Source organism: Alosa alosa, chromosome 8, assembly GCF_017589495.1.
Source record: "Alosa alosa isolate M-15738 ecotype Scorff River chromosome 8, AALO_Geno_1.1, whole genome shotgun sequence".
Classification (NCBI taxonomy): domain Eukaryota; kingdom Metazoa; phylum Chordata; class Actinopteri; order Clupeiformes; family Clupeidae; genus Alosa; species Alosa alosa.
Window position 1 is genome coordinate 4,697,899 of NC_063196.1, and position 27,038 is coordinate 4,724,936.

General features: G+C 41.2%; 2 protein-coding genes across 2 annotated transcripts in view; one reads left to right on the forward strand and one right to left on the reverse strand.

Annotated features, from left to right (window-relative positions):
* The window catches only part of btbd7 (BTB (POZ) domain containing 7), a 62,306-nt gene extending 44,661 nt beyond the window's left edge, over positions 1 to 17,645 (reverse strand). The window contains 1 exon segment of the mRNA XM_048250521.1: positions 17,181 to 17,645. The gene's annotated coding sequence lies outside the window, so the exon portion shown is untranslated.
* A 2,572-nt stretch (positions 17,646 to 20,217) lies between these two features.
* Positions 20,218 to 21,593, forward strand: si:dkey-85n7.8 (COX8 domain-containing protein). Its single transcript, XM_048250851.1, has 2 exons — positions 20,218 to 20,534; positions 21,118 to 21,593. The coding sequence occupies exons 1-2, from the start codon at positions 20,415 to 20,417 to the stop codon at positions 21,226 to 21,228; spliced, it is 231 nt and encodes a 76-aa protein (XP_048106808.1). The 5' UTR covers positions 20,218 to 20,414; the 3' UTR covers positions 21,229 to 21,593.
* Positions 21,594 to 27,038: the final 5,445 nt, after the last annotated feature.

A 27,038-nucleotide genomic window follows, 5' to 3' on the forward strand; every position in this document is an offset into this window, starting at 1 on the left:
AGATCAGTTATAATGGGTGTGTTAATGATTAGGAAACTATTTACACCTACAAGTAGGCATGCCTTTATAAAAATAATGATTAAACACATGCACTAATGATTAGCTAAGGTGTGGATAAATGTTTTATAAACCACTTCCTGATACTATAATTCATGATTAAGTCAGGAGTTGGAAGTGGTTAGTTCAGGACATTTTGCGAGCTCATCTAAAGTGAGGACTTTTTTATGCCTTTCAACACATTTACAAATGAGTTGTAAAGGTCACATTTACGTTCATTCATTTAGCAGACAATTTAATCCATAGCAACTTACACATGTCAATTAAATTAAAGGTCAATGGCACAGCAGTGGAAGCCGGGAATTGAACCTTCAACATTTAAGGTTACTGCATGCTAGCCCAGCTCATTAACCCCTAAACTGTTGCATGGTTTTAGGTGCTTTTAACCAGGTGGAGGTAGTTTAGCACCCCTAGTCTATATGGCACTAACACGGTGGGTGAAGAGACTACTGCTACTTTGCAGACTTGACCTTGCCCCGAGTTGAGAGAAGGACTGCATTTCATCTTGCTACAGGGTGGAACATGCAGTTCACCCCCATCAGCTCCCTATACTGAGGATGGCTGACATTTTATCAACAAGCATGGTTCTTCTTGGACAGATTTGCCCTTTATGAAAGAGAGTGAAGCAGAGAGAGAGGAGACAGGGAGGGAGACAGAGAGAGAGGGAGACAGAGAGAGGAAGGAAGAGACAGAGAGAGATAATGACAGAGAGAATATGAGGGTGAGCGAGAGAGACAGACTGTGCTATGCTGAGGAATGCTTTATACAGCACACCACCCACTGATCACCCCTTTCCTAATGTGAAATTCAGCAAATACAATTCCACAAAAACATCTAATTAGGCCTCAAAAAGGTCAGACCAACACAAGACAATGGAGGCATTTCATAGGGACAATTGGCCTGGATTCTTAGGTCTTCAGTCGGAAATGGAGATGACAATCGTGCTTGGTAGCCAGAAGGTGGTGGCAGCAAAAAAAAAGGTTTTGCATTTGCTGTTGTTTCAGACACCTCCTCAGAGACATCGCAGTCCCACTGCACAAAATAGTAGAGAACTAAAACACTGACATTTCTAAGATGGTCCAGAACCCCTCCTCTGCACTATCATATAAATACACCAAAATTACATGTGGCAGGAAAAAGTAGGACAGTGCAAATTTAGGAAAGTAGTAAATTAGAAAAGTTTAGTATAGCCAGGTCACCTACCCTACTTTTTCAGTAGATAATATTTCAGGCACTATGTTTTTTTTCTTTTTTTAAGTATATATTTTTTAGGCTTTATGCCTTTAATGATAGGACAGTGGAGAGTGACAGGAAGCGAATGGGAGAGAGAGCAGGGGTGGGATCCGGAAAGGACCACGGGGCGGGAATCAAACCCGGGTCGCCGGCATACGGTGAAGGTGCCCCAGCCAGTTGTGCCACAGCTGGGGCCTCAGGCACTTTGTTAACAACATTGGCATTGTAATAGCTATATTGTAAATACACTTTTACTAGCTTCTAGTGTAACACTCACTAATGAGATTTATGGACTGGTCAGTGTCATCGGGCAAAAATATCTGACACATATTTTCTTATAGCAAGCAATTACGTGCATTTTTGTGTAATAAATACATGTCTGGCCACAGGCTTGATTGTTCATATGGCAATACGGTCAACCAGGTGATTGATTTCTCCGTTGCATCTACTCAGCTAAACATAAAGAAACCGCTGACTGACCCAAAGAGCAATCATGAAGGTTTGGTAAAACAACAATTTAGATGTAATTACAGGTTCCAAGACCTGCAAGAGGGGTAGATTGGCCTTAGTTTACTGCATCGAAGCAAGAAGCAACAGTTTCTGCAGTGGTATCTTTCCATCTGCAGCTCTGAGATACAGAAGACCATCCTGACAGACCAGAGCAGAAGCAGTGATCAGCTACTGAGACCGCACTTAAATCTCAGCAAGAGAGAATCAGCTTCTACAGCCTGATATTGGGCTACCAGTGCCAACAGGATGTTTCCAGGATGTTTTCAACATCATGATTTCCTTGAGTGTTAAATTAGAGCTTTCCTTGAGGAACACTTACAACATGGACACAACTAATGCAAGGGTCCATCGACCATTCCAGCAAATCATCTTAAATGTGTTATGTCCTTTCCAGTAATCAGTATAAACAGTGTAAGAGAACGAGATCCCCGGTCAGTCATAAATGAATAAGTCATTCATTGAATAGGACAGTGGTCCTTGATGAGCTTGCTTTGTTGCATCTTCATTTTCCAAACAATTGTTCTTCATCAAGGACAAGGTATTATAATTTGACATCTCATCCATAAAAAGACATGTTAGTAGTGCAGGATTTCTAACACTGAAAGAATAATTGTGAAGCTCTCTCCCAGAGGTAAGGGGAGGAGATTAGATTGTAGGTGTGAGAGGATGGAAAAGACAATAGTTAAAGAGGAAACAAAAGGGAACTTCCAGGAAAAATCTGGCTGGTCTAAGATACAAGAACACAGAAATCCTCAAAGAATGAGATTATAGTCAATGGTTTGTGATTGGACTTGGCTGGGTAAAACTGGAGCTCTTGATGCAGCCATAATAGTTGAAAGTACTTAGTACCCATCACTGAAAACTGGTGTGGCACTAGAATGTAAATATTGACCTTGAATCATGGCACGATTACATGCACATCAAACATTGGTGTAGAGGTTTGAAAACATTAAAAGAGATTGGGCACAAAGATTTATCATTGGCACATGTCATCATCAGCTGCTAAGGCAAGGCACTTTGGGGATGTATAGCACTGATTGGCTAATGATGGGAGTAGGCCTGAAAATGACTTCCGACCACTTGTGGGGATGGGTCTTTTACATCACTGCTGATTGGTCTGGGAAGTGAGCCAGTGGTGACAAAGCTGTGGCTTGCACGGCTTGCAGAGGTAATCATCTCTCCTAGAGACAGGCCCTAGAGTACAGATGATAAAGTCACCTAATCACTTCTGAGTAATCTGGAAATCTAACATCTTTCCTCTTCCTCAAAACGTTCACAAGCTGTAGCCTATCTACCACAAAGCCGGTGATTGAGTGCTTTAAGAAATTCATACTTTAAAAACTCCTACTCCTACCTTGGGGGCACAGAACCTGAACTGTTCAAACACAAACCAATCCAATGTTTCCATCATTACTTAGTCAACAATATAAAACAGATGACATCTGCCATTTCAATATGCATTACTGGCTTGCCATTTCCCCTTTCAGATAACGCATCCTTGCCTTAAGAAACAGAAGGTTGTCTGAGGGAAGTGGATAGAAGGAGAGCTGTAATATTCATAGTTGTCTCAATGCTTTTCGCTGACAAATTACAGCCAGCATGCAAGCGTGGAAAATGATTTATGGACATTTTGGTTGAAGACATTGGTGCACATTAATTTTAAGATCTGGCTCAGATTTAGGCTGTCTGCATCTGCATTACTTGACCTTTCTCATTTAAATAATGATAATTGCAAATGAAAGCAAGTGACTTTCATTTGTCATACTACACGAAGGCTTCAAAGTATCAAGAAAAAGGCTGACAGCTCATTATAAATCAGAAAAGGCAATTTTCACTTTGGTTATAGTTTTTGTACAAGAGTAACATTCTTCTCTGTGCACAGACATTCTTAGTAAACTTGTCCCAATATTTCTAACATTGGAGAATGTTGTCATGGTAACCATAATTGAGGCCATTAAACAAAATTGGGCGTCTATCCAATCGCTTCTGCGACACCACACCTTGTGTCAGTTCATCTTTTTTTTGGTCGACCTTTACAGTTTCTTGCAGATGCTTGTCCTCAGACAGTTGTATGGCAGAGGCCTGTACCTGCAACTAAAAAAAAATTGGCAAAAAAGTGAACACTGCAGGCAGATACCTGTGCAATTTAGCTGACACAATTAGTTTTGCCTTCTCTCCCACTGTAAAACTTCACTAGAGATCTCTCCTCTCTCTCTCACACACAAACAAACACACACAGAAACAAACTTATACACATACACTTTGGGAAACTGATAGGGCGTGAACTTGATATGAGGGTGAAAAAATAGACCAGCTAGGCTAAGTCTTTTGACATCTGTGTTCACTTGCCCACTAGGTATAGGCCAGCTCAATATGGCTGAGGGAAAAACGTGTCGGAAGGACAACCTCCTCCTCAGTGTGGAGGAGCATTGTTGACTGAACAGAATTCTGCAATGCCGAGCTGTTCAGACAACAGACTCAGCACTCGAGATGATACAAAAACGTCCAGTGTTTGTCCGAAACCCCCACGATGAGCAGACATGCTTGAAACATCTGCACTTGGCTGGAACATAACGGAACTGCCCCGCAGTGTCATTTGGATACTGTTATTATTAAGCCACTGAAATGATGTGATGATGTGTTGTTCCAAGAAACGAAAAGCCTTGTTGTACTGTTGATAGGCTAACATTCAGTCATGGGGGCAACCAAAAGGAGAATACAATAATGTCTTCTGACAGTAGAGTTGTCATTTACATATTTAGCATTCTGCCTGTCCATGTGTAAGGACATAAAAACATATACTTACTGTGAGCAATACATCCTTGTCTAAATGCAATTACAATACTTGAGACCCTTTCAAAGAGTAGCATATGCCTGAAACACATTACTGGATGGGCATAATGACCATGTGGCTGCTGGCTAGGAGACTAAGAGTGTAATTTTCCCCTCACACACGCATAACAGAGAAAACTTGCAATTTAGACACAATGCATTGCTCAGTAAGCTAAAGCTTGAGGGAAAACATTCATTATGCAGCATTCTTTTACTGTACATTACCCAATTTCCCTAGCCTGTGCAGATATGTAAAAATGTGGTGGCGCAATGTGTGAATCTGTGACTCAATGGGACTCTTCACTTAGTCGTCTTCAGCAGATGCCCAGGTCCATGTCACTGCTGAAAACTTGCACTGAACTTTGGTCAGCACCTTCTGTTTAGATTGGTTTGCTCAGAGCCAGAGCTAGAACTTCCCTACCGACTCCAATACAAAGACACTATTTACACCACAATTTACAAATATTTGACTAAAACATGCAGCTGTCAGTGACACAATTGACTACAAAAGGACAATGTGTGACAATGAAAAATTCATTGCATTGAATCATTTACCAAGGTCTTAAAGGCATCTGAGAGACAATGTTAATAGATTGGCTCAAGCAGGAATACTCTAAAAACTTATATTTAAAAGGATAATTTCCCAACATTTTAAAGGTTGCCTCTATGCAGTCTTATGTGGGTCTCTTGGCTTTGGACACCGAAAGGCTGAGACTGGCAGCAAACAGATGGCTTGGACAGAAAGAGCTCCATAAGTGGAGACAACAGTGCCAATGGTGCCCTCCTACTAACGCACCTCTCCATAAGCTGCCACTTGATCGAGCCAGAGTCAAAACCAGATGAAGAATTAAAGCCACTTCACTGGAGTGCAGTCAAAGTAGTCAGGTGGACTTGAATGGGAGGACAACAAAGCCTTTGCATTAATGGTGGAGGGGGTTACTGGTGTAGGTTAAGGCTAGCACAGCCAGCAAATACTCTAAAGCTTGACTTTGAGTGGGTAAATGAACGCTAACATCAGATACATGATTTTACAGTAGGTATTTGAGGATTGATACCTTCTTTCACACTCTACAAATGTGTCAACAGATCATAAGCGTGCTCTTCCCGTCCTGGTTAAGGAAATACAAGATCAGAAATTTCAGCCAAATACACTTTCTCCTGAGAGAAGCTTCTGGCCTGACTCTGCGAGAGCCAAGATGAAGATGATGCGAGCACTCATTTCCAGCCAGTGATATTCTGAGTCTAACAGACCTTGACAGTGTGCTGGGCTCCAATGCCTTCTGTGAAACCATCTGAAGCCCTGGCCAATCCCCACATGTGACAGTCTTAATGCAATATTTAACACCATAAATTGATTGCTAAGGGCCTCTTGAAGTTGCTGACTGGAGCCCTAGTCAGTCAAATTGTCTGTTCAAATCCTCTTCAGACCTGGCTCAAAATGTTGCATTAAAATGATATTTAGATGAGTGGTTCTCTCATCTATATTCCGTGAAATTACAGTTGATAACCTCAAGGGGCCGGTCTTCTTGGCAAGCACAAACAAGTTCCAGCACACACCACAAGCATGCACCCCCCCCCAAAAAAAAAATTCGCAAGACAAATATTGAACCCCATGAAGGGGAAATGAGGGTGGGGTGCAGCAAGAGCAAATTAGACATGTGCTCATCATTCCATTTTCACGTCACTGGAGAGCCAGCTCAAGGGACAATCAACGCTAACTCCTAAATATAACCATTACTCTAGGGAAAAGTGAAGGAGAAAAAACAACCACAGCTATTGGAGTCAGGCATTCTGTCAGGATGCTGTGGTTTTGAGTGACAGCAACCCCACAGCACTCCCAACCACTCACCCACCAGACCCCCACCCCCCCCTCTTCCGTCAGACATTTTCAGCAAGTATACATTTTTTGCATGATGAAAACTACGCCTCGGGTTTTCTAGGGGGCTGCAGATGAAAAGCCGCAACAGAAAGACAGAGAACAGAGGGGTTTTCTTGGGTTTCTTTTATTTCACTGTGGTGTAGGAAAGACAGTGGTATAAGCAAGTATTGCAGAGGCCAGCGGGCACTTTATGGTCCTTAAGGGAGGCCTGGCTCAACCACAGACCTGGACATTTGTTCCATATTGGGCTTTTTCCCAGGTCCCAAATGCAGGAGATGTGCAAACACCATTTCACACTTCTGCAAAGAAATTGTGCCTATGGCAGCAGCTCAGTTTGGGCAGCACTGCATAACCAACAGTGAAAATAATCATATTTAAATGGGTAGACTGGGTGCAAAATATTGCAAGATTGCCGCCACCAAGACTGTGAAGACTGTGTCCTATGGTTTAGCATAGCACAATGCTTTGTTAATAAACCACACCCTTAGAGATGGGCAAGTTAGGCTAATGCTCCATGCTTTAAATCACCTGAAAAACCATTCAATCATGAAGATGACTAACCTATATTTCCAGACAGGCTCAAGGTGGCATGTTATAATGAAGTTAGTTATTTCCACTCCTTTCTAATTGCCGACGTATACCCTAGTTCTACACAGTGCTTACACAGAGTGCAGTCTAAACCATATGATACACAATGGCTGAATACAGGTGACTGCTTATTTCTTCTAACCCCCCCAAAAAAGACAATGCTGATCATCTTGGTGAAACAGTATGCCATCAGATAATCTGAAGGGCCTGCAACTCACTGAAGTCTGACACACGGTGCTTACCCTGCTGAAGTCCACCTTGGACCAAGTCCCAGAACAATGAAGGGCATTAGTTGGTTCCACAAACCATGAAAGGATAATTTTCTAGTCTAGTATGACGTCAGTAGGGCCTTCCATTCAGAATAAGGTTGATGGGAAAGATGAATCATAGTGTCACCATTCCCCCACACTTTCATTTTTGGTGGTTCAAAGCCATGGAGATAGATACTAACTGGAGAAAGTGACTAAGTCCCGCCCCATTCATTTCAATGGCCCATGCTAGGCTAGCTACTTCAGCCAAAAAAGTTTGAAATTGGCCGCAGCCATTTTTACGAAAATGGCGTTTCATGGGTGTTCGTTTCCGGCACCAGCTAGAATTAGCCCATTAGATTCCATGTTACAGACAAAGACAACGTAAGGTACAACGGTATGTCGTTAATGAAGATTGGACATTCCCTCAGAGGCAAAGAAGTTGTTCGGGAACGCGCTTCACCTCGTTATAAGCGCAAATTTATTTAATTGGTTGGGATAACATTTTAGGAATGGTGGTAGAAGTTTGCCCCGTCTCTGAAGTCCTAATGTGATGTTCATATGTGATAATAAACAATGTGAATCAATATTGAGTCACTTTAGGCTACACAAATAATGATTCCTAAATACTATATTTGGACAGGTTGTAGGCCTATTACGCAATAGGCTATCCAACGAAAAGGACTATAATTGTGGGATCTAAGAAACTTTGGATAGCTGGGATTTTTGCTGCACCCAGTGTGAATTTGCAGCTTGTTAAACCTAGGCTACATTTGCAGGCAGAATATAAATGAAGCCTTAAAAAAAATCTCTACACCATTGGTTTTACGCGATGCAAGTTAAACTTCCCGATAGAAGCGTATATCCCTCATATTGTGGTTTGAGCAGGCATTTCAAGAGTCTGCAACTGTTGTTGGATATTTGGCTTTTGCCTCAACTGGAAGCCTGGCCATTTAAATCAAATGCATAGCCTAATCATGTCAAAGTTGCAAGAAAGCAATCTAAATAGGTCATTGACATTTGTTTTTAAATCACTTGGGGAGACAGCTTACATGATCCAGATGTTGCATTGTCATGGACTACAGGTAGGAATACAGTTTACGTTTTAAAATAGTTTTTATACACAACGCAATGAGTATGCTAATAATTGGATATAGGTCATTGCTATGCATCTGCTAAAATGTATGGTCATAGTCAGTTACCTTGTCAACCCACACATAAGGCAAATAATATCCTGATATGACAATATTTACCTTTTCTTTTATTTACCACAAAGTCCAGTATAATACAGCCTAACCATGTAGGCATTAAGACAAGTATCAGTAGCTTAATCCAAGTAGTTAGTTGTTTATTTGTCGTCTTACAGAAATGCAAACCAACGTGGACGCGCGAGGACGCTCGTGCCTAAAACTAAACTCGTGCATGAGCGGTCATCTACCAATCAGCATGTAAAAACTGGTGCCGAAAGGTTGCAACCATGTAACGCCATGTTTTCAAAAATGTCGGCGGCCAAATGCCATGCTAAGTGGCTGAAGCTAACCCTTCAAATCCTGACCCCCTGTTCAAAGCATCCCTCTTAAAAGTTCATCAGCTTGATTTATTAATCATTCAAGACCAATGAGGTCATATACTTCTTTAAAAAAAAAAAAAATGTTGAGCCTGTACCTTTGTTTGGCGGTGATTACTGGATGACTGGCCTTGTTTCTCATGAAGACCATTCATCTTAGTTTTAAAGAGCACAACCTTCAGTCAAACCACTGTGAAATAACTGCATTTCGTTTACTAGAATGGCAAAAACAGAGGGGAACCCTTGAGAGGGACTGTGAATGTGAAAGTACATAGCCACATCAAAATGAAATTGACGCTTCATAGACTTCAAAACAGAATATAAACCGTCAGAGTGTAAAACTTGCTATTCTGATCATGAGATCATGGCCAACGATGTCCTTTCCTCTTTTGCACAGGGAGAAGTGTGTGGAGAGAGGCTTTACTACTCTGCCTGCTCCGCCACTCCGTTTTTAAAACCTATGACACACTGTTTCCAGTTTCCAAGTCAGCATCTGCAGAGATTTACTAACTTCTCCGTAGGGAAACTGTTCCTTTAAAAAAAAAAAAAAAAACTGCTGAGGGATTTCTGTGACCAGGGCAACCACAATGAGACACAAGCTTTCTGCATGCTGGTCGGCATTCTGATAAAACCCACAAAATGCTGAGGGCCCCTTTTCTGCTCACTGGAAAGATAGGGGGAGAAGAGGATGAAAGAGAGGGATGAAGGAGAGACCGAGAAAAGGACAATGAGGACCAGTAAGCTAGGCGAAATATGCAGAGGGAAGCCCCAGGTGGGATTTTGCTGCTAGGCCATTGGACAAAGACAGACAATTCTAGGTGAGGTTCTCATTTTTTAAAATATGACGTTGCCAAGGACAACAAGCAAGGGCTAACACGCATGTGCGCACACACACGTCCCACTTTTCTTCTCCTTCTCAGATTTCTCTCTCTGGTGACAGAAGGCAGAGGGCAGACAAGCATATTTTTGGAGCTGAAAGGACCTTCACAAGAATAAGAGGAAAAAACAAAGAAAATGTTGTACCCGTTTGGCCCTATTCATATGGATTGTGTCCCATGCTGCTCTTAGCCTCCAATTTGCTAAAATGGGACAAACCTGAAGGGATCCACAAAAGCAACAAGGGCGGGACGAAGGAGGCTAAATTCAGTACGTTTGAAGTACATTCTTGTAATTTCAAAATATCACCAATAGGTATTGCTAAAAGCTATCTAATGACTGCTGAACCACTTCAGATGGTTTAACTGCACAATGGGGAATGAGGCTTGGATTACAAATCCAAAGATGATGCTCAAAGAAGATGGAGATTGACAGACACAAACATGTGCACTAATCAAGAAATTTACTGAAAGCGCCATGACAAAAAACAGATTCTGGTTATGTACATTTCTCCCTCAACTACTGTAGGATCGTATGATGGACTCAACAACAGTAGCCAGCAGATTTCTTCTCTCTGCCATTTGACCTCTGCTATGAGCAGCTAACTATCCTCTCACTTGCCCATGTGAAATATTGTTTCTCAATACTCAGGCTTTGTCCACTCGTAGGCAGATATTTTTCCTCCCTGTATGTTAAAATATTCCATCCACGTGGATGCGAAAAATGTCACGTCACAATTCAAAAACTCTGTTTTCCCTTTCCACACAGACACTAAATTTTTGAAAATAACCGTTTTCAGTGACCATTTTCATGTGGACAAAAGGCCAAAACACATTAAAAAAAAAAAAAAAAACTTGGCTACATGTGGACATCATTCATTCATGTAATCATAAAGTTTTTCCAAAGGCTTAATGTGTTTGGCATGGCACATCATTGAGCATGCCACTGGTAAATGGGTCAGCAGCATGAAGGGATTCAATAGCAAACCACCTCCAAGGAAGATCTCATTAATGGGGGGTTCTGGGATGACAAAAGAGGCTGAAGCCTTCAATGGGCGAGTTTCTCTTAGAGAAGCCAATAATGACAACAACAGAGACCTGAGATTCCAGTGTTTTCTTTCCACTCCTTGAAAAGCAACCTTTCTGCTTCAGAAACCTGGCTCTAGTTAGCCAGGAAGAGCAATCTACTGGCTAGGCTAACGTTGGCATTTGGCGCTCACTGTTTCACTAGCGGCCCAAATGTGGGCTAGCTAATGCATGTCAAGGACAGTTAGGTTTCCACTGTCACCCTGGGTGCTCGACCACACCTCCTTGCTACAGCACCAGGGGCTAACAGCACACCAATTACCCTTGGGCCCAACAGGTGCTAACTGAGCCTTGTCGCAAGCAAGGACATGAGAACATTCCTTGCACAATTGAAATATATTACTTCACCTGAATGTACACATGCATCTATCAACTACAGCTTGCCTCTCTTCAACGTGAGGATTTATGTGTAAATAGGTTGCCTGGTGTGAATGAAGTACAACTCCACATCCTTCACAAAAGAGTCACAAAGTATCAGTTTAAAGGTTGCCAATCATGTAGCCTAACAATATGTACGTTTAGACCTATGAACAGGCTCTGATGATGGCATTGCCTCTTGTGAGATACTAAAGGGACGAGAGGGGAGCAATCAGACCTGCCGGCAGCGGTTATGAAATCTGCCAGCATCAGAGGACAGGGAGAGGAAGGGATAAGGTAGACAGGGCCAGTCTGCAGTGGGAGGAACCTCATTCACAACACAGGAACTCAAGGACAGATTTCTGACAGTTCAATTCCAAAAGTCCTGAGATGCCAGTGATGAATATTCCAGCTTGTGATTGATGGCTTTTGATATTTTCCGACATGTCCCTGTTCCATTTGTGTTGTTCCTACTTTTTTCACCCATGATTGTCTGCATTAGAGTTTGTGCACCCCGACATGAACTTGACAACTGTTAGAAAGCAAAGTTGATGTTCAAATGGGTCTTGAAAGTTTTCTACTACAATAGTTGCAATAGTATATATTTTTAGCAGAAACATTGTATTCCTATGAATTAAACTCAGAGGAGCATTTAGAGGGAGTTATTCTGACCTTCACCATTACATGGACTACAGTCAGACTAACAAACAATGGCAACCATGTTGCAATATGCCCTGCAACATGGTAGAATGTGAATATTTTTGATGACCATACCAGTCAATTTATGGACTCTCCATAAACTGAATTCTGCATACAGTGGGCTTAGCATTACAGTTTGAATTTCTGAGGCATGCAGTAAAACAGCAGCGTAAGGGAACAGTGTGAGAGAATACTCAGGCTCACACTCAGACAAACTCAGGCTCACACTCAGACAAACACACACACACACACACACACACACACACACACACACACACACGTCTCCTGAAAAAGCAAGCGGTTCTCCAAGGACAAACCATAAAAATTATATTAATACAGTCATTTGGCATATTGATTAAATTCTACATGGGCTGTGATGGCAGTTATAGGCTCTAAAGAGTAGGTCTACAGAGCCAAATACCTGCCGCTTTAACTTAATCATCAGATTTGTCAAAACTTTAGCAGCAACACTGAAATTAGGGCCACTCTGGTCCGTTTTTGTCCTTCTGCACTAAAAAGGGCACACATTTTAAATAAGATGGGAGAAATAATGCATCAGGAGTTCTGCATATGAATATGAAAGAGAAGCGATTCCATCAAGTCCTGAATACATGAATATGGAAAAGAAGCTAATGGCACCACAGCACTCATAAAAAGACACGCAAAGGGAAGCCAGGAAGAAGTCCCAGAACAAAAAGTGAACTTTTCATTAGGCTAATTCCATCACAGATGAATTGCTGTATGAAGACATTTCCAACATCTAGGCTAAGAGTTCACTCAGATGAGAAAAAAACTTGTCTTTCCCGTCTTCACAGTGTCCTTGTATGAGATCAAAACCGTGTATTTCCAAAGAACAACTCCTCGTCCTCATTAGATTACACGTATTATTGCATGCTACTAGAAAATAATGGGGATTGCACCGATTCATAGTGGAAGCAGTTCATTTTCTGTTTTTGGCCTTGGATTGACAGAGGAACGGGTGACCCAACTTGGGTCCTAATTTCACTGATGGGCAAGTGTTAATGAGCAAAGTAACGAGCACAGTCCACCACGCATGAACTTGGCAGATATTATGATGCATCATAAACGAGTTTGCCAGGCACCCATTGGAGCAGCAATCAAGTTTGTAACAATCGCTCATTTTTGAGAAAAAAATAACCTACATAATAGTTGCCAAATTTGGATAGGCCATCACCTTAAAAATACAATGAATATTAAGTTATTGGAGGACTGTTTCCGAATAACCAAAAACCCAGGATTCAATCACAATATTGTGGATTCAACACAAGGAATGGCTGCGCTGATGGTGACAGGGTTAAAGGAGAATTCCGCCGATCTTTCACATAGATCTGTTTCTCGATGTCACCGAGCACTGTACACCCCAAAAACAGTCGGTTCTACCTAGCTCGAGATGCTGCAGCCAACCGCTAGAGCTGCAGATAGTTACAATGCTACACTCTGGGGGCATGTTCATGAGGCCCTATGTTCATGCCCCCAGAATACAAATGAAAGAATATCGTACATAGTGAATATCGAAAAAGGAATTACATGTTAACGAGTTAGCTTGTTGAGGTTCCTTGGTATCGACAACAGACCCCAGTATTGCATCACTGCAACCTTTGAGGTATAGAAAACAATCAAATCGTTGGCTTAAAGCAGGGGTCTCAAACTCAAATGAGCTGGGGGCCACTACTGCCAACGTCATCTGATTGGAGGGACATGTCAGTGTTAAAGAATAATACAAAAAAGAATGTCTATTTCTGAAAATGCAATGATTTTTTTTTTTCAAATACTGTATTACACATATCTGCAAACAGGAAGTGCAAGTCTTTTTATCTCTTTTTAGACACCTGTGCTAGCCACCTTAGCTTATAAATAAAAATGATAAAACAAAAAAGCATAAAAACAGGTAAGTGTGTGTTTCACACCAAATAAAAATATTTTCCTCTCATAACTTATTTACACCTGGTAAACTTTAGGTGCCAGGGTTAAGAAAACAACACCATTGGATTTTTTATATGAAAATTTCAAAAGGCCATGGATTGAAAGTGGTCAGAGATAAAGTCCTACTGTAAATGTAAAAATCTTTGAGTATAAACAAAAGTTTATGAAGGGGGTAAATAAACATATTTCAGCAGGTTTACTTTCTTTTTTGTCATATTACCCACATAACAAATGTAAGGTGTAAGCTTAAACCAACAATAGTAAACTAGCCTATAACCACAAACTGTTATTATAGGCCTACAATAAAGTAGCCTGGTCAAATCAGTTCCTATTGCGGGTGACTGTAGTTCTTCAGAGCCCTATTTTTACTATCCCTGCATTACGGACACCATAATCACGATTACCACTGCCACCTCCAGCTGTGTTGGGCAGAGGGTCGAAATAAGCATGGTATGCTTAGTGGACACCATCGTATACACGCAGAGACGCAACCGCATTCAGACGCACCGTGACTATCACTGTAAATAGACAATCGATCATAATCTCCAAAAGGCAGATATTCTCATAGGTGAATAACATAACCTACCCAAGACTTCATCAAATCAAACGTGAACGTTTTTCAACATTTGGTGTAGGCCTATTTCTGCTTCAATTTGTGCAAAACTATGGCCTGCATCGCTTCCGGGTCATTACAGACAAATGAGACCCCTGGCTTAAAGAATCATTATTGCATGGAATCGTGATGAAACTTGCTATTTACAACCCTAGTGTGGTCATCTAAGCAACACACAGCATAAGCATTATGACACATCAAAATGGTTATTTCTCACCATTATATTGCCATTTCTTACACTACAAATCCTACACATACCCTTTTAACAGTTTAATGATGGTGCTGCTTGTAAGGAAAGTATACATTTATTCTTGAAATGGATGTCACAATCAAAGAGCAAAATATTACGTCAACTTGTAGTTCCCAAATCAAGACAAAAAAAATAGTCCTGTAAAAGTTTGAGACACTTGAAAGTCCTGAAGTTTCTACAGTTGAAACAGACTAGCATATTTTCTGTAAACAGGGTGGGCCCATTGCTTAGCATTCAGATATAACTTTAAGCCACTGACTATGTTACAACATGGTTGATCTCATCACAGCCCAAGTCATATGAAACTATAATGAAATCATGCGAAAGAGTTCTTTAAGAATGGTTGAGAATTGATTACGTTCTTTTTACATAACCCATCCCAATAAACACACATTAGGCCAAAGTTTCCACTGCATAAATCAACCTAAAACTTTCTCTAAAGATAATCTACATGTACTACCACACTGTCCCAGCAATGACCTGATTAGATTGCCATATAATTTTATCACATGGAAATTTTTGATTGCATTGATACAATGTTCATATCTTGACAGACAACTAAGTGAGGGGGATGGAGTGCTGGTGAATCGTAAACATACAAATCACAGACAATATCACTCCTGACTAAGCAACACCATCAAAACATCCAAACAGCTAAATAGGCAGAGACAATGACAAAATGTAAGTCTAGCCTATCTGTGTGTTAATGACATTTCATATATAATCTTCATGTAAAATATTGCATTAATTCAGTTGTTCTGATGTAGATAGCTCTGCAACTGATCAGATTTTAACGCTTTAGGTAATGTTCAGAAAAGGTTGTAGTAAATTTATATGGGGTTTGAAATAGAAATATGAAGGTATGCTGAGATTATAGAGACTCACGTCTGCACTACTGTAGAACAACCACAATTTAGTGAGCAAACAGCAGCCAAAGGGAACTGGATCTGATAAATGAACCTCGGAAATTCGAATGAACATTTATTGTGACTGAGATAACACTGCATTGACATCCTAGAAAGTAACTGAGGAAGTCAACCAGTATAGTAGAGACAGGAAGCAACATGGACAATACAATTTGAATGTCACTGGATTTCTGGATTTCATTTACATATCCACACTTCCTGAGATTTATTTGGACCACAACCGAGGGATGTGTGGAAAGTATAATAGAATGTATTGGATTTAGGCCTGGAACCAAACTAATTATCAATCATGTCACTGCTGCCAGACTTGTTGAAATAAATTAGGAAGACAGATTTACCACAACACTGATAAGGTGTAGGGAAGATGCAAAGTAAAAATTAAACCAAAATACTCCTCCGTCTATTTCTAAAACATAGGCCGTGATCGTTTACACCTTATCAATTCATTACCCTACATGTGTTCATTACAAGGATGTCTTGACTCTCAGAATAGTCTTCCAGTGTCATTAGGGAAATTACCAAGAGAAGTCGGTTGACAGACAGCTTAACTAGTATCTAACTGATTACAAAGAATCAAATCATGTTTGTTTTTTCTTCAAATAAAATCGAATCCAGGTTCCGATCAAAGAAATTATGTTGCAATCTCGGTTTCCTGTAGGATGGAATGTTGACAATCTCTGCTAAACTAAACAATTTAGCTTTAACGTTACTTAACGTTCAGCCCAACCAGTTCCCGGCTAACCATTAAAAGATCCATGAGCTTCGTTTAATTGGATGCCGTTAAAGTACGTTTCATTATGAATTAGACTTTGTAAAATGCTTCTGAAACAACTTTGTCTCGGTATATTCACCTGACAATTGTTGCAGTTTAACGTTAACGTTACAAACCCTGGAAAGAAACGTATGATTAGCTAGTGAGCTAACGTTGGTGGGCTCGTCCGACGTAAACGTTAGCTCAATTAACAAATATAGGATACTCAACTAGATAATGAGAGCTATACTGTGGCTTACTAAAAAATAACACACTGTAAACGAACCGAACCTAACAGGAAACCTGCTTCTAACTCGTACAAAGCCAGTAAATCTTGACTAAGTAACCCATAACTTTAGCCAAGACTGTGGCAGTCAAGCGCTGATGGCTAGCAGGCTATCTAGCTAACAGTCATCTAGCGGACTGTCATGCCTTTGTGTGACATACCTTAACGATAGCAGTTTCAAGCTTGCTGTCCATCTAACTATCTCAAAGTCTTTATGCCACGAGGGTTGGGGGTATTAGTGTATGATATCCACCAAAACAGCTTTTGCGGGGCAACTTAACATGCAAGTTGACGGACAATTGTCCAACAAACAGGTTTACATCAATGCTAACACTAACACAGACAGTTAACTAACGTTATTGGGCTACGCTAGCGACAATTCCAACACATTGCCAGCTGAGGTTAGCGACAAAAATGTAGCCAGGCAGCTAGTTAGCTAACACAGGCTAACAAGAGACACCTATGATAGCCCAACATACCTGAGTTAAGTTTGATGTCTTGAGTTTGATTGTGCCCTTGTTTCCTTTCTCGCGGCTTTGAAACTCCAACCTTCAAGTTAGTCCCCAATTGAAGAATCACGTTGGATGTGACTTCTCGGCCAATGTTTAATTATGATGCTTGATAAGTCTCTTGGCTTGCATAGGTAGCCCACTTGCCTAGCTAGCTAACCCTAGCTAACTAAATACACACAGCCATAACGTTAGTTCTTGCATTCTTCCTCGTCATCTTGACAATTGGTTTCCCACATACATAGTGTGCGATACTTTCTTCCCCTCTTTTCAAACGAAACTCGAGAGAATGTTCTACGAATGCATTGATTTTTCAAACACATCAACCTCTATCTGGTCAAAGTCCAATACAAGCTCTTGTTATGTTGATCCACGGCCACTCGTTGGTTGGTAGACAAGGAAATGCAACGTAAAAATTGGCTAGATAGCCTGTGAGCTACCAGTCAGCTAACCAGCTGACGAATGAGAAAAGTCGACTGTTGCATTTTTATGACCAAGCAAGGCAGGGGCTCCCACTCGCGGTGGTCGGCCTCCTTGCAAATATTTTTTTTGTCTACGCACACACCAGATGGACACATGAGAATCAGTGTTGGCTTTTGCAAAGTTATACATAGGCCTACACTTCAGCAATTATGAAGAACTTGCATGCTTTGCATGTAGTTCAGCTGTTCATTTTCATGTTAAGGTAAAAGCATTCCACTTGTCTATGCTTTCAGCCAATGCCAGAGCCATAGAGAGTTGTTACTACCCCTATCCATGCAGGCTGTTCGACCATTTTGTTAGGTTAGCCTACTACTTGAGTCACATCCAACGTTAGCCTACTACTTGAGCCCAATGATAATGATTTAAAAAATAGCCTACTTTTTGTTGAATACATTTGAATATGGGTCCTTAATTAGGCTATCTGTCTCGACCACTGACATATACTGTCTAGATATTGGGCTGGGCTAGACACAGACCTATCTCCACTTCACTACCTTCAACTGTAGCCTAGTCTACATTTAGTTTAGAATATCATTTAACTGAATTAAACTTAAATACACTGAGCGTATTAGGCTTCATAAGTGTTTATTATCTCGTCTATGGAGGGTCTGATCAGTGAAGTCAATTGTCTATCAATTTGGAAGGGAGAGTGCAGGCTACCAACAAACAAGTATAGTTAGTCCTGTCTTGCAGAGTTTTAATCATCGTCATCACCATCGTGATCATCGTCATCATCATTTTAATCATCATCATCATCATTATACTACAGGATTTTAGCCAGATCTTGCAGATGCAGATCATTTTACAGAATAGTTGCAGTTAAAAATGTTGACACTGCAATAGCGTTGTATCTCCAAAAGGGTGCACCAAATTAACACTTTCATGCAATGTAAGTGCTCAGAAAAAGATTTCTGAGCACATTTACCCATGGAGAACGGATCGTAGTAGTATACCGGAAATATTGGAATGGATAGGATCTCTCTAATTGTTATTACCTGTGTACGGTCAGGTCCTGTTTCAGCCATGGGGTTAAATAGAAACATTGCTGAAAATGTAGTGTGTGCGTGCATGTGTGTTTGTGTGTTTACTTGGGCTTGCCTGCATGCATATGTGTGTGTGCATGGGTATATGTGTGTGTGTGTGTGTGTGTGTGCACGCGCGCGCATGTTCAGGTGTGTGTGTGCACATGTGTGTGTGTGTTTGTGCATGTGTCATGGATGTCGTCTGATTCGGGTTGCTCCAATGTGGTTATAATGACTATAATGACTCAAAGCAGGTTTGACTGGAGGTAATCTAACACTCCTTTACCCACACCTAAGGCAGGTCATCAGATGCGTGGGAGGATCACAGAGCAGATGTCTTCCTGCACCTGTCCAAGTCTTTACCTGGTCTTCATTAGATCACATGAAAGTTGAAAGAGGGAAACAAAAAAAAACATAAACTAAACTTCAAAAGGTTCACTGACCAAATGCACGTAAAACAAGAAAGAAATGTTCTAAAATTCAATCTTTTTACTCACAAAAACTGAAATTCCAGCTGCTACCAGTGGCAAAGTTAGCATTGTGATTAGTACTACACAGTTATTTCTTAAGGCATTGACTGTGTAGCACCCCAGCAGCATTGTCTAAAGCATTAAGTGAGACACTAAGCTCTTTTACCTGGTCCACCTGCCTGCTTGTTAAAACACGTTGTTGCCACATTGATGTTTAGCCATCCGCAGTGACCCGTGGCAGCGTGTCCGGGCCTCTGACAGGTGACACAGAAAGCACAGGTGGCCTCCTCTCTTCCTCACCCGCTGGCAGCCTTTGATCTGCTCGCCTAATCAGATCACTCACAATTAGGCCACAATTGTAACCGAGCAGATACAGGGCCACAGAGCCAGGTGTTTCTCCTGTCATGTCAATGGCTTTACTAAGGCCAAGTCGTGTGTGTGTGTGTGTATGTGTGTGAGTGAGCGGGTGTGTTTGTGTGTGTGTGCGTGCGTGTGTGTGTGTGTGTGTGTGTGTGTGTGCGTGCGCATTATGTCTATGAGTTACAGATCAGGGGAAACATAAGATGACAGCCAGCTTGATAAAAACCTCCCATAAAGCCCATCAGTCAATGGTCCTGTGTTGAGCTCACTGCAGGAGTATTACACAACAGAACTGATGAAGTAAACTGCAGATCATTTATTCTCACAAAGACAAAAGCCATGTACCATTTTTGGCAGTTTTATGTTGTTTAGCTCAGATGCTCCCATGATGTCATTTAGAACCCAGCTGAGTAGATTAAGGCAGGACAGATTGGTAGATCATTGTGGAGAGGCAGGTCATATTAGCCATCTTTCTGTTACCTAACCTTGGCTCATTAACACAGTGTTTGTCAAATGGTGTGTGTGTGTGTGTGTGTGTGTGTGTGTACGGAAAAGGGAGAGACAGATGAAGAGAAAGATGAATGGCAGGAGCGAATGCAACAGAGTGACAGGGTGTCTCTAGTCCCACCCACATGTTGGGGCCATTGCCGTGGTCAGTTTCATACTGTAGGATGTACTGGGATGTTCTTCAGCACTTTTGAGAGTGGAGCTCAGGGGTTTGTACACAAGGACACCCCTCTCTCCCTCCATCTCTTTCTCCACCACACACGCACACACTCACACACACACACACACACACACACACACACACACACACACGCACTCACACACACACACACCAGGTTCTGGTGTAGTAGTTCACAGCTAGGATGCTGAGTCTGCTGAGAGTGACTTCGCAGCCTGTTGCTCTGGGCCGGGCTAAAGGGATTCTGCAGGAGAGACGCTCCAGTATCTACAGCAAGCCTCCCAAGAACAAGATTGGAGCTGGGGTAAGTGGGGCAGAGTTTTAACCTTTGAAGTGGTAGTATACCGAGTGGGTGCAAAGATCTAAAGATTTGTGCACGTTTGGAATTTTCTGGTCATAATTCTGCACATCTAAAAGCAGTTGTAATTGCAATAGTTGCTACTTTCTGTTTTACTTGTTTTACAGAAATGACAGGTGACATATTTACCATTGTACTTCAATTGTTGATTGGTCAATGAAAATTAAAGCTAAATATCACACTTGAGGGAAATAGCAAAATTATTTTCTGTCAGATTTTTTTTGTCAAACATTTTTATACATTTAGTTTTGTGCTTAGATTTATGTTTAAACCATATACAGGGGAAGAACAGGTTCAAAGCTAACATGATTGCCATTTTATGTAGATATGCAATTATAAGATATTGCCAGGAATTCAGTCTCAAATCCCTTCCTGTTTTATATCCTAAATCTAACATTTGTTATTACACACATCAAGCAAACATGCTATTATCAAACCAAGAATAAATGTACTGGGAAGCAGGCACATGTATGATACTTGTTAATGCGAAATGGAAATGTACAGTGAAGTCTTTTATCTTCTTCCTCAGCAAAGTTTCTTCATCATGTCTGTGTTCGCTATGGCCATGCTACTACCTGCCGGCTGGATCCTTCACCATCTCCCTGAATACCGCAAAAGACCCCGGCCCCCACCCTCATAAGAAAGCTGGAGCACCCCTCCCCCATCGCCCGCTGTACTCCGTAAACCCTGGCTGCTTCTGAAGCCTTATTCACCTCCACTAGATGTACCTTGAATTGTTTAGAGCCATCAGATGGAAAATGCCTAATGAATGCAATGGCCACTACCAGCCACACAAAAGAACGACCTCTCAATTAAAAACCTTCGGGAGAACGATGTCCAAAACGTTTACTCATACATTCTTGGTCAGTGCAGCAGTGGTATGTCTTGGTGTTTAAGGCCTTGGAAATAGGGCCCCTATCGTCACTGCAGTGCTCACTTGCAGTGACACGTACAATGTAAACAACTGCAAATGCATTTTTCAATGTCAATAAACCTGTGAACCTGTGTCTGCCTCTTGCCTGTTGGAATGAATGGTCACTGATTTCTGATGTGGTGTTTTCCAATGTTGCATGCCCTTACAAATACAAAATGTTTGTGGCAGATTTGCAGCAAACTTGTGGGTGATTTGTGGGAAACAAATGACTTCACTAGAAAATATTGCCAGAAGTTTGCCAATGTTGGCCAGAGTCAAATTTGCAGCAAAGTTCTGGCAACAATGAGAAGTTCACTAGTGGCAAACGTGTTCGCCAGTGATTTGCCACCACACTTCCAGTGAACTTCTGGTTACAAACCTAATTTGCATATTACATTGCTGCAACATTGCCAAAAGTTAACTACAATTGTTTGCCAGAAACCTAATATGCATGTGAAAATATGACCTTGCCGCAAATTTGCGGCAACTTTTCACCAGAAACCTGAAATTTCTGTGAGGGTGTTTTACCATTTTGTAGAGCCATGTTTTTATAGGCAGCCATTTCATAATCCTCAAATTCATTTTGACATATGGTAATGTGAAAGACAGATAAACACTAATCTATTCCACAAACCCCAGGCAATTCATTAAATTCATAGGTCCAAACTCCTGTCTGGAAAGCTTTTACAGATGCCACCAAGCATATTACCAAAGCACATCCGTTAGCAAGTCTGCTAGTTTTTATCAGTGACAGCTGTGCTGTTGGTGTTTGCAAGACAAGTCTGTTGACTCAGCTAATTCGCTTGCTAATTAAAGGGTGAAAAGCCTTACTGCTGCTTTAATGTGAAATGTGAAAACACTATACTGTTATTCAAATCTCCTTTACCATGAACCATTCACAGAGATTTCTTATGAAGCCCTATAAACTCTAGTATAGGACAATGTCATACAAATAATCTCCCACATTCTATCTACCCCTCTGCTTGCTGGGTGGCCAGTGCTGTTTCCTTGTGAAGGGGACATAACTTAAGATCGTCAGAAGGAGATAGTGCCAATAGGGCGCCGTTCAACCCAGCTGACTGCTAAATGCCCACAACAACAAAGGAAACTCCACCAGTAACAAAAGTGGTGCTATATCTGGACCAGGCCAGGCCATTGAGGTCCGTGGGTTCAGAACAGTGGAGTCTGGCGTGCTGCCAGCAAGAGAGCCAGCAGAGACAGCTGTTTTGGTAGTGGCTCCTAATGGTCCATTGGCACAACTTTGTGCTGTATACAGTCAAGGATCGTATGTCTTTCATGTTTTGATGAATGATACATTTGCGAATTTTATGCAGATTGTTTTTTTATGACCAAATGTTCATGTCAGTATCTTATTTTTTGTTCCTACCTGCCCAGGGACTACTGGCGGAAATTAGCAGTATTTGCTATAACCTGGCTCAAAACATCTTTTCCTGTTTCGTACAAAGTTAATGTTATTTTGTGTATACTGTCCCTGAATAAATACATACAGTACATTACAATTGCAATTGCAATTATAACCAAGCAAATTAGGGCAATTTCAACTGAGTGGACCCCACAATAGGCTTATAGTTTGAGTTTCAGGATTCTTACCTCGTTACCTTTGGTTGATCTGTGTTGTGTCAGTTTTAGGAGAATGTTTTGGTGCTTTGCTCCTCCATCATTTGGTATGGAAGAGATCACAGCCTAGACCAGCACCCACTTAGCCACATGTTTGGTTGATCTCAACTAGATGCTCTTTGTAGACATATTATACCTGTAACGTTGGTGTGTTGGACTAGAGCTACGGACTCCCACAATGCACTGCAGCTGGGGTTCCGGGAGAACTTTGGGGGGTTATTGTGTGTGTTTCTGCCTTTGTTTACTGTTTATGGATGTCTTTTAGTGTAGCGTGAATCCCTCTTTAGTTCTGCCTCTTGTGTGACCCTTTTCTCTATGAATGGTGTGTTATTGACTACCCTTGTGTGTACCATGTATTTTTATATGGTCTGAGTTTTTGCTCCTAACACATCAGCTAGCCTAGAAATCTAGACGCACCCTAGCGACAGCAAATGTGGCTCGTCAGGCTACACATCAGCTTGATAAGAAGCACACTCGTTTAAGTCATTACACACCAAGTCTAGATGTGTAGTTTTTCTGAATTTGGTTATTTATGTAATATCATTATGCTGAATGACATTTTAGGTTTCAAAATCATCTTACTGAGAAATGTCTACGACTGAGTTCTATACAGATTCATCAACATGATTGAGTTGTTCTATACAGAGCCATCAACACATCCCTGACTGTGTGACTGAGGAGCAATACATGTCCTTTCATGAACGGAAATCTGCTTAGAGGAAGTATGTCATTATTACAGTTATAGTAGTATAGTTATAACATTAAATTCAAATACATTTTACTGTATTAGATCGCATGTTGGCTAACCTGCTCAGTTAAACTGTGTAAACATGTGTGCTGCTGATATATCAACATCACTGTATGTGAATGAGGAGGTGGTGCATGCAGTGTCCTTAACTCCCCTTTGAGACGTGTGTGTGTGTGTGGGGGCAGTCCTCCGGGCAAGCTGTGCAAGTCCAGGAGACCCATAAAGCCCGGAGGAACCACAGACTGGATGGAAGAGTGTGACCTTTGGTTGGGTCAAGAAATTCATCAACGCTGCGAGGACGAGGATGACGACAGGGTCTCATTGGTTATTATTCCACGCACCCTCTCCCTATCACCCTATCAGCCAACAGATGCGTATCATGACGCCTCTCCCGGTGGTTCTGCTTCTGTTGTTGTGGTGGGTTGATTAAACAAAGCCTCTATGGGATTCAAACACAGATTTAATATTTTTCATGTTTATGAAACTTGTGTGGATATCTGTTTGGTATCTCTACCTTCGACTGGCCCCAAGCGCTGTACATACTGGTCAGCAGGCAGGATGCAACTGATCTCACATAGATTAACAAGTAAGACAGGAATACTGTCCCCAGTGAAAACAGCACATTTCCTGAAATTCCCACGACTCCAAACAGAATGTTCCGTTCCCTCTCGACTCGCGTTAAATAAGATATCCCTGCTGGTGTGTTGGTGGGTGAATCTGAGCCAAAGTCTTCGAAAAAATGACATGCTAATTCATTTTAATGCTTTCTTTCATGTCCTTGAATCAAGTTTTTTAAAGGTTTTTTTCATATGAACTGTCTGCTTGTTTTTGGCAAAGCCAGTCCTTCATACAAAACCAATCCTTTTGAGCGGCATCCTTTTTATCTGCATTTTGTTGATGTTGAAGGACAGTAGAGTTGACTGCAGTTTAAGGAACTGTTTAAACGTTATTTTCCTACCCACTCCATATTGTTTGAATATTCATTCATAAATATAAATAAGCATCGTATCATGTCAGTAATATAGTGTTTATATAGATACTGTCACGCAAACTGACTTTGTTGGGAGGTTATGCATTTTATCAGCATGTGAGCTCTCTGTGAAATGAACTATGACCTTTATAGAGCTGTTTTCTGGAACTTGGGAGCTTTATCACATATCTACGTGATGTTAAAAGCATTGAGGCAGTTATGTAAGAAGAATGATTGGAAGACTGTACTCTCCGTTGTCATAAAGTTCAAATCTCACCAAAAAGGCAAGCTGATCAATGATTATACTTGTTTAAGTTTACATATATATGAATGTGTGTGTGTGTGTGTGTGTGTGTGTGTGTGTGTGTGTGTGTCTGTCTGTGTTTTGGGAGGGTAGCTAGACTGGATGACCCCCCTGTGAGAGTGTGCAGAGCTCCACAGGGACACTGGCTCTCCATTGGCTGAGGGGGTCACCCTGGGGACAGTTCAGTACGGGCGTCATGGATACACAGGCATCTACTTTCCCACACTGGTGCTTATTTGGACAGCTTCTAAAGGTTTAAACCCCCTCAAGGTGGCAGGAGTTCTGACTGCACGAGGAGCCACTGTTGTTGTTTGAGCCATCCATTTATTTCCATTCTCTCTTTTTTCCCTTCCGGCTCTGTCCTCGGTGGGATTGGATGTTCCAGAGAGTCTTCAAGCCTCTTGATGCATGTTTCTCCCCCCCTCCAGCTTACTTAAACTGAGTGTGTGTCAGTATAATTTATTTATGTGCTGCCGATATTAATAAATAATTGACTTTCCTGTCTTGAGAGTCACTTCCAGTGATTCATTGGGGATTTAATTAGTTTGTCGGAATAATCACAGCTCTGATGTAAACACAGCGAGAGACCTAAACATACTGGGAAAGGAGATGTGATTATGATTCTTGATAATGTCCCATGACTGCGTCAACTCAAAACACCATTTGATTTTAAGAACAGTCAATGGGTTTGTATTCCATTTGCTGTAAGAAAGCCGACATTCAATATCCATAATAAATAAATACTTTGAAAGCTTGAAAGCTGCTTTTGAGGTGATGTGTTGGGCCTGTATCTTTATGTCCTGTCAAAGATTGTGATATCTGAGAGAGACATGTTACCAAAGAAATAAAAGGAGCTTCTTTCGTCTTTCATTCTTCTGATGTGGCCCTGGTCTAAGGACACTCCATCATCTATGACACACCCATGACAAATTAAATATATGACACTGGACTGGGGATAGATTTTGTGCTCCAAATTTCATCAGTATTTATCAGAGATGTTGTGCTCAAAGTTGTTGCTCAAAGTACAAAACATTTATCAAAGCAAATGAGGGCAACACTTGAAGTTCATGTTCATTAGGCTACTATTCACAGATATACATCTTGTGTTATGAGTGTAGTCTCATATTGAAAGTTAGATTCTATATCTTAAAACATGGAAATGGTAATATTGCAAAGAAGCACTTTTCAGAATCTCCGCCTTGTCTTTCTTCGAATCCAAATGAATGACTGAAAGCTGTATGTTGTTCATCATATTAGTAATTGTAGTATCCTTGTGGCATCTTAGACCTCCTCTTGTTTGGATTGTGGAGAGGAGCACCCTCTTGTGGTAAAATTCTACAACCCAGACAAGGCAAATGAGAGAGGTGGCAATGAGCAGATGTGTGGAAGTTACATCTGGAGACAAACATCAGGAGTTTTGAGTTGACGGCAGAAGTTAAATTCATAAGACCGTTCAAAAAATTCTAGATCAATCCAAAGCCTTGTTAAGGCAGGACTCAGATGGGGCTTATTCAGTCCAAACTGTAATGGTAAATGTGCTTCAAGGAGTATATGGGTTGGTTTTTAGAAGGAAAGCCAGCCCTGTCTTTTACCACAGCACAATAATCAAGTTGTCACTCTGACGTAACAAGATAACATCAGAGTTTTAGAGGCTACAACAAACATTTGAGTTATTTGTGATGGCTATATATCTGAACCCTTGATTGTTTGAGTATTCCCAATATCTCTTGAAGAAAGAATGTTTCTGAACCAGCTTTATGTAAAGGACAAGTAGAATAAGGCCCAGTGCAACCATGATCTTACAAAGTGGCCCCTCAAAGAAATGTCTCACGACGCCAAAGTAGCTTTGTGGTATTTCAGTAAATCTAAAACTAGAG